This window comes from Microcaecilia unicolor, chromosome 2 (genome assembly GCF_901765095.1).
Source record: "Microcaecilia unicolor chromosome 2, aMicUni1.1, whole genome shotgun sequence".
In the NCBI taxonomy this organism is placed as follows: domain Eukaryota; kingdom Metazoa; phylum Chordata; class Amphibia; order Gymnophiona; family Siphonopidae; genus Microcaecilia; species Microcaecilia unicolor.
The window spans coordinates 387,078,681-387,085,682 of NC_044032.1; the positions used below are offsets into that span (position 1 = coordinate 387,078,681).

General features: G+C 43.0%; 1 protein-coding gene across 1 annotated transcript in view; it reads left to right on the forward strand.

Moving 5' to 3' along the window:
* Positions 1-5,330, forward strand: part of COQ2 (coenzyme Q2, polyprenyltransferase) — a 50,044-nt gene extending 44,714 nt beyond the window's left edge. Inside the window, 1 exon segment of the mRNA XM_030192484.1 lies at positions 5,014-5,330. Coding sequence (XP_030048344.1) covers positions 5,014-5,172 — 159 coding nt within the window. The 3' untranslated portion in view covers positions 5,173-5,330.
* Positions 5,331-7,002: the final 1,672 nt, after the last annotated feature.

Sequence of the window (7,002 nt, forward strand, 5' to 3'; positions counted from 1 at the left end):
AGGGTGTGGGTGGGGCAGGTGGTGGGGATAGGGAGATTAGGGATTGGGGTATAAGAGTTGTTAGACTGGGTGACCTGGGAGGGTGGATGGGGGTTAGCTAAGGTGAATGGCTGGACCCAAGCTGTTGGGGGTTGAGAGAGTACAAGCAATGGGAGGTCTGAAAAAGTAGTACATGATGATCCAGCATCAAGTTTATGTCCCTGTGGATGTTTGAGGCTTGAATTTGCCTCACAAGAGACAACTTTACTTTAAGGAGGCTGAAAGAATTCATATGTCAATTAGCTTCACCGAGGAGACCCATCTATTACCAGGACAGAACAAATAGACAGATGAACAAATGTTTACAGAAATTAGGAAGCTGGCAAATTGGGCAACACTATAATAATGGGTGATTTCAATTACCCAATATTGACTGGATAAATGTTACATCAGGGAGTACCATTGAGATAAAATTTCTAGATGTAATAAATGACTGCTTCTTGGAGCAACTGGTCCAGAAAACAACAAGAGGGGGAGCCATTTTGGATCTGGTTTTGGTGGTGTGTAGGGCATAGTGTGGGAAGTAGTGGTGTTGAGTCCCCTGGGAAACAGTAATCATAACATGATCAAGTATGAGCTACTATCTGGGATGAACTCACAAAGGAAATCTACTATAGCTGCATTTAATTTTCGAAAGGGCGACTATAATAAAATGAGGAAAATGGTTAAAAAGAATCGGCTGCAAAGGTTAGGACACTAAATCAGGAGTGGACATTATTCAAAAATACCATCTTGGAAGCCCAGACCAGATGCAAAGGTAGAAAGAAGAGAAAATGACAGCTAGCATGGTTAAAAGGTGAAGTGAAAAATGCTATTACAGCCAAAAGATTGTCCTTCAAAGAATGGAAAAAGGAACCAAATGAAGAAAATAAATCGCAACATAAGCACTGGCAAGTCATATGCAAAGCATTAATAAAGAAAGCAAAAAGAATATGAAGAGAAACTTGCTGCAGAGGCTAAAATTCACAGTAACAACTTTTTCAGGTACATCAGAAGCAGAAAGCCTGTGAGGGAATCCGTGGGACTGTTAGATCACAAAGGAGCAAAAAGGGCACTCAGGGAGGACAAGACCATAACAGAGAAACTGATTGAATTCTTTGCTTTGGTCTTTACGGAAGAAGATGTAAGAGATCTGCCTGTACCGGAAATAGTTTTCAAGGCTGATGATGTGGAAGAACTGAAAGAAATCTCGGTGAAGATGTACTGAACCAAATTGACAAATTAAAGAGTAAATCACCTGGACCGGATGACATATATCTAAGGGTACTCAAAGAACTCAATAATGAAATTGCTGATCTGCTGTTAGTAATATGTAACCTGTTGTTAAAATCATCCATAGTACCTGAAGATTGGAGGGTGGTCAATGTGACGCCGATTTTTTAAAAAGGTTCTAGGGGTGATCTGGGAAATTACAGACTGGTAAGCCTGACATCAGTGCCGAGCAAAATAGTGGAAACCATTATAAAGAATAAAATTAAGGAACACATAGACAAACATAGTTTAATAGGACAGAGTCAGCGTGGGTTCAGCCAAGGGAAGTCTTGACTCACCAATTTGCCTCATTTCTTTGAAGACGTGAATAAACATGTGGATAATGGTGAGCTAGTTGATGTAATTTATCTAGATTTTCAGAAAGCTTTTGACAAAGTTCCTCATGATAGACTTCTGAAAAATTTACATGGGATAGGAGGCAATGTTTATTTTTATTTATTTTATTTATTTGTTACATTTGTATCCCACATTTTCCCACCTATTTGTAGGCTCAATGTGGCTTACATAGTACCGGAGTGGCGTTTGCAGACTCCGGTGTAAACAAATACAAAGTGATATTGTGGTAAGATAAAGTTCATATGGCACAGCCACATTAGGGAATCGTACAACGGAACATAACATAGTAACATAACATAGTAGATGACGGCAGAAAAAGACCTGAATGGTCCATCCAGTCTGCCCAACAAGATAAACTCATATGTGTATACCTTACCTTGATTTGTACCTGCCTTTTTCAGGGCACAGACCGTACAAGTCTGCCCAGCAGTATTTCCCGCCTCCCATCACTGGCTCCGGCACAGACTGTATAAGTCTGCCCTCCACTATCCTCGCCTCCCAACCACCAACCTCTCTTCCCCCATCTGCTCCGCCACCCAATTTTGGCTAAGCTTCTGAGGATCCATTCCTACTGCACAGGATTCCTTTATGCATATCCCACACATGTTTGAATTCCGTTACCATTTTCATCTCCACCACCTCCCGCGGGAGGGCATTCCAAGCATCCACCACCCTCTCCGTGAAAAAATACTTCCTGACATCTTTTTTGAGTCTGTCCCCCTTCAATCTCATTTCATGTTCTCTCGTTCTACCGCCTCTCTGGGCCATGACAAGGAAAACAACTGTAACTGAATATACAGGAGATCACCTTGATTCTGTCTTGAAAAAACAGCTCATCCAGAGATGCCAAAACCAGTAAAAGTTGACATGAAGTTGTTTTTCTTGTCATCATCATTATATTTCAATAGTGAAGGATTATTGTGTAGCCCCTGAAGCAGCCCAGTTGGGCGAAACACGGCCTGTGTCGGGCTATTGTATACATATTTTAATTGGTTTTCATCAATAAAATATATTTTGGTTTTTCAACGATCTGCTTTGTATATATTTTCCAAGATGACAACTTGGCACAACTTTCTGTTCCGATGGGCCATTAAATCTCTGAGCTACCTAGAGGTCAATCTGACTTCAAGATGCTTTGTATCAAGCCAATTATCCTCCTTTGATAAAAACCCTGTGGGAAAAACTTGATAGGTGTCAGCAACATTTGAACATCTTATGATTAGGTAGGATTCAGACTGTAAAGTTGGTGGTGCTGCCTAAATTATTATATTTGTTTGATACTTTGCCTGTTCCCCTATCTAATACATTTTTTAGGCAACTACATAAGAAGATTTTTCAATACATATGGAGCAAAAAGCCTCCTAGGATGCAAAGAAAAATGCTCTTTCAGTGAAGGCAGCAGGGGGAATGGCGATGTCTAACTTTAGGTTTTATTATCAGGTGGCACAACTTAAATATTTGCCTAGCCGGTTGTGGGACCATCATAAGAGTTGGGTTCAGTTGGAGCAGTATTTGATTGGGGAGACTCCATTATGGGTGGTACCATGGCTTAGATCTATGGGTAATTTCCCGCACAGCAAATCTCATGATTAGTACTCATCCTGTGGCTCAAGGTTTGCCTTGAATTGTTGAAAGACAGGCTCTATTTTTCAGCAATTCCCATCTAATATGCTGTAGGTTTTACTCCAGGGCAATTGGATTCTATTTATAAAACCTGGGAGTAGAAGGGCTTCTGCACATTGGGTCAATTGGTGGAGGATGGCGAAGTAGTAGACTATAAGACTTGGAGGAAGAGTTTGGCCTTGAGCAGTGGGACCTTTTCTCCTACAGGCAAGTAGAGCCTGGTGGGAACTGCAGCTAGAGGAGACTTCCCTGGAAAGGGCAATTTTAGGAGTAGTGGTTAGGGGAGTATCACTAGATTTTATAGAGCACTGTTACAAATACTTATACCTATGAAGTATAGGGCCACCTGGGAATCTATATTAGGTATGCAATATGAGACTAAAGATTGGGAGAGGAGCCTTCAGAACCTCTTATGGGTGTTCATCGTGACTAATATGGTGGAAAATAGCTATAAGATGCTCTATCCTGGTGCTGTACGCCTGCTCGCCTCAAATCTGTATATGGCCATGGTAATGATCTATGTTGGTGGGAATGTGGGGGGCAGGGCACATTTTTGTATGTTTGGTGGTCATTTCCTAAGGCACAACATTTCTGGGACCAAATAATGGCTTTACTGACTGTGATTTTAGGAGTACCACTGAACATGCATATTGCTAGCTGACTTCTCAATACGGGGCCACAGGCTTTGCTGCCCCAAAGGCAGAGACTGATCCATCACGTTGTAAAAGTGAGTTGTTTGGTCATGGCCTTGGCGTGGAAGCAAAAAGATAACCCTGGATGGCCTGCAGTGTTGGCAAAACTTAATCATATCCAGTGTGTATTTCCTAGTAAAAAAAGGTGCCGGTACTCAAATGCTAGGCCACTCTTCGGGGTGGGGTAATCACTGAGGGACCCATCCCACAATAGCCAAGCCCCCTGCAACCGGTCACAGAATGTATGACAAGGCAGAATTGGTGTATAGAGCCTCAGCTCTTTCATTAAAACTTGGGGTCCATAGGTCAATTTTAGCAGACAACAGAAAAGGTGGCGGTACTCAGTACCCCCTCAAAAAAAGCCCTGATCATATCTATCTGATGTCCAAATTCACAGTGATGAGGAGAAATAAGCTTATGAACTTCTGGAAAATCTGGGAAAGTTATACTACATGGCTTGAGAATACTGTGAGAGATCCGCCAATTGCTATTGCTTCCTGAGTACCTCGGGATGTGTCCTGATCCAACCTCAAATCTGTGAGAACTTGGGAAGCTGGTGGGGGGAGAGGGAAAATCGATATGTGGTTTTTTTTTAAAGTGATATTGAGGTGTATTTTCAAAGCACTTAACCTATGGAACTTTGTAAGTCTAAGTGCTCTGAAAATAAGTCCCATGGTGTTTCATGGCAATGTACTGAAGATTCACAGTATGTTATGAGCTCTGTTCTAGTGGTTTGTTTTCTTTGATTAAAAGAAATCGGAGTAGCTAAGGCTACACGGTGCCCTTAAGGGGCAAATCACACAGAACTATTTTATTTCTCTGTCTCCATCCACTGGTTGACAGACACAGCCTACAAGTTCTGGACTGGTCTGGTGGGACTAAAGGAAAAAATTAGCAGATAAGATCTAATTTCTCCCTGTACTTGAAAGTAATTTGCATTGAACTGCTACTGAAAAGTTGTGAGCTAAATACAAATCCCTCTCTCTCTCTCACATATTGGCCTAGCTGCTTACCAGTTCATACTGATGACTTCTCTGTCTTGTTCTCTTAGATTTACACTTTGGACATACACAGAGCAGAGGACTGCTGGAAGAAATTCATTTCTAATCGCACAGTGGGATTGCTGCTGTTTGCTGGGATTGTCCTTGGAAACCTATGGAAAGGAAAAGATCCAAGTGAAACAAAGGAGACTTCAAACACTGACACGTGAAATGAAGAGTAGCTGCATTAGAAAGGCATATACTGTTCCCTTGTAATTTATATATGGTCTGAGAAATTTTTAAAGTAAAAAACCTTGTGTTGATCAGTATTGTTTTATTTACTGTACAAACAACAAAGCCTGTTTCGTGAAAAATGAAATGGGCCCTAGGAAGACTCTCGTCTAAGCGATTTCTCCTCTCTCCCCTGCCCACCCATCCATGTCTAGTGATTCTCCTCTGCCCTCCCCTCCGTTTCCTGCGATTCAGCCCTCCTCTCCCGTGTCCCGCAATTCTACCCTCCCGTGTCCCATGATTCTGCCCTCCCCTCCATGTCCAGCGATTCTCCCATCTCATCCATGTCCAGGGATTCTCCTCTGCCCTGCCCATCCGTGTCCCGCACTTTTTCCCCTCCCATCCCAGTCTAGTGATTCTCCCCTCCTCTCCTCTCCCCTCCCATCTATTTCCATCAATTCTCTTCTGCCCTCCCATCCCATCCATGTCCAGCGATTCTCCCCTCCCCTCTCATCCATGGCCAGTGACTCTCCGCTTCTCTCCCCTCCCCTCCCATCCATGCCCAGCGATTCTCCCCTCCTCTCCCCTGTCCTCTTCTCCTTCCTGTCGCCCTGCCTTTAAGCCATTCATGTTACCTCAGGTCGCAGCGGCAGCAGGCTCAGCTCATGTCGCTTCCAGCCTTCCCTTGCCTTCCCTCTCAGTGTCCCACCCTCCTCTGACGTCATTTCGTCTTTCCACAAGTGCAGGACACTGAGAGGGAAGGGAATGCTGGAGGTGAGCTGATGTCAACTTATTTGCATGCTGTTATGAACCCAACCAGCCATCCAGAGAGGCAGAGTGACCAATTATTATATAGAGATTTCCATTCTGAAAGATGGCATAAATATAATTTGTCATCCTTTGAGACAATGTCCATCCTGGTTGCTATTTTGGCACCTGACATTGGATGACTTATGGACTGGTCTAACATCTGATGAGCAGAGGAGCAGAAGGTAGCTTCCAGAAGCTTTCAGCATTTGGGTAAAGGGAAAAACAGCAGTTCTCTGCAACCTGCATTAAATTGATTTAACAAGCACTAAATTTTCTTAAAGTGCACTAACAAATTGAACATGCAGTAATAAATGCATATCCTTGGTGTTTGCTGCTTTATTAAGAGTATACATGTGTTTAACAAAATCTCTTTATTGCATTGAAGGACAATTTTTAAAAAATTGTTTTTTATTACACAGAGGCTTCAGCTATACTTGATAAGAAATTTGAAAAATTCAACTATATTTATTTTAGTGACTTTATCTTCAAAATACTTGGTTCTTTACTGAAAACAGATTAAGGGAGGAATTTGTCAAGATGCGGTAAAAGATCATCTTTTACAGAACTTTGATTCCCGCAGGATTCAGCAACCTGCAGGATCTCGGTCCCACAAGTTCTTGAATTCTGTGTTAAGAGAATAACACTGCTTGCGAGCCACCTAGCAAGCGGCATTATTCCTGCAGCCAGGGAGCATCAGACCACAAAGCCTCGAGCCGATGCCTTGGGCTGACAGAGCGGGGGTACCTGTAATATCATTGGTGGTCCAGGAGGTTCCTGAGCAGGAGCGATGCCTGGTCACTCCGGTTCAGTGCCTTTCACAAAATGGCGCCCCTAGCGGTACTCTTGTGTGACTACCTCTAGGGGTCGTGTTTACATATAAGGAAATATGACCTCCTAGCAGTAGTTGTACCATTTTGTGAAAGGTGCCGGACTGGGCAAGAGTGACTAGACATCGCTCCTGTCTGAGGAGTCCCCTGGACCACCAGTGACGTTACAGACATCCCCTTTAGGGGTATTAG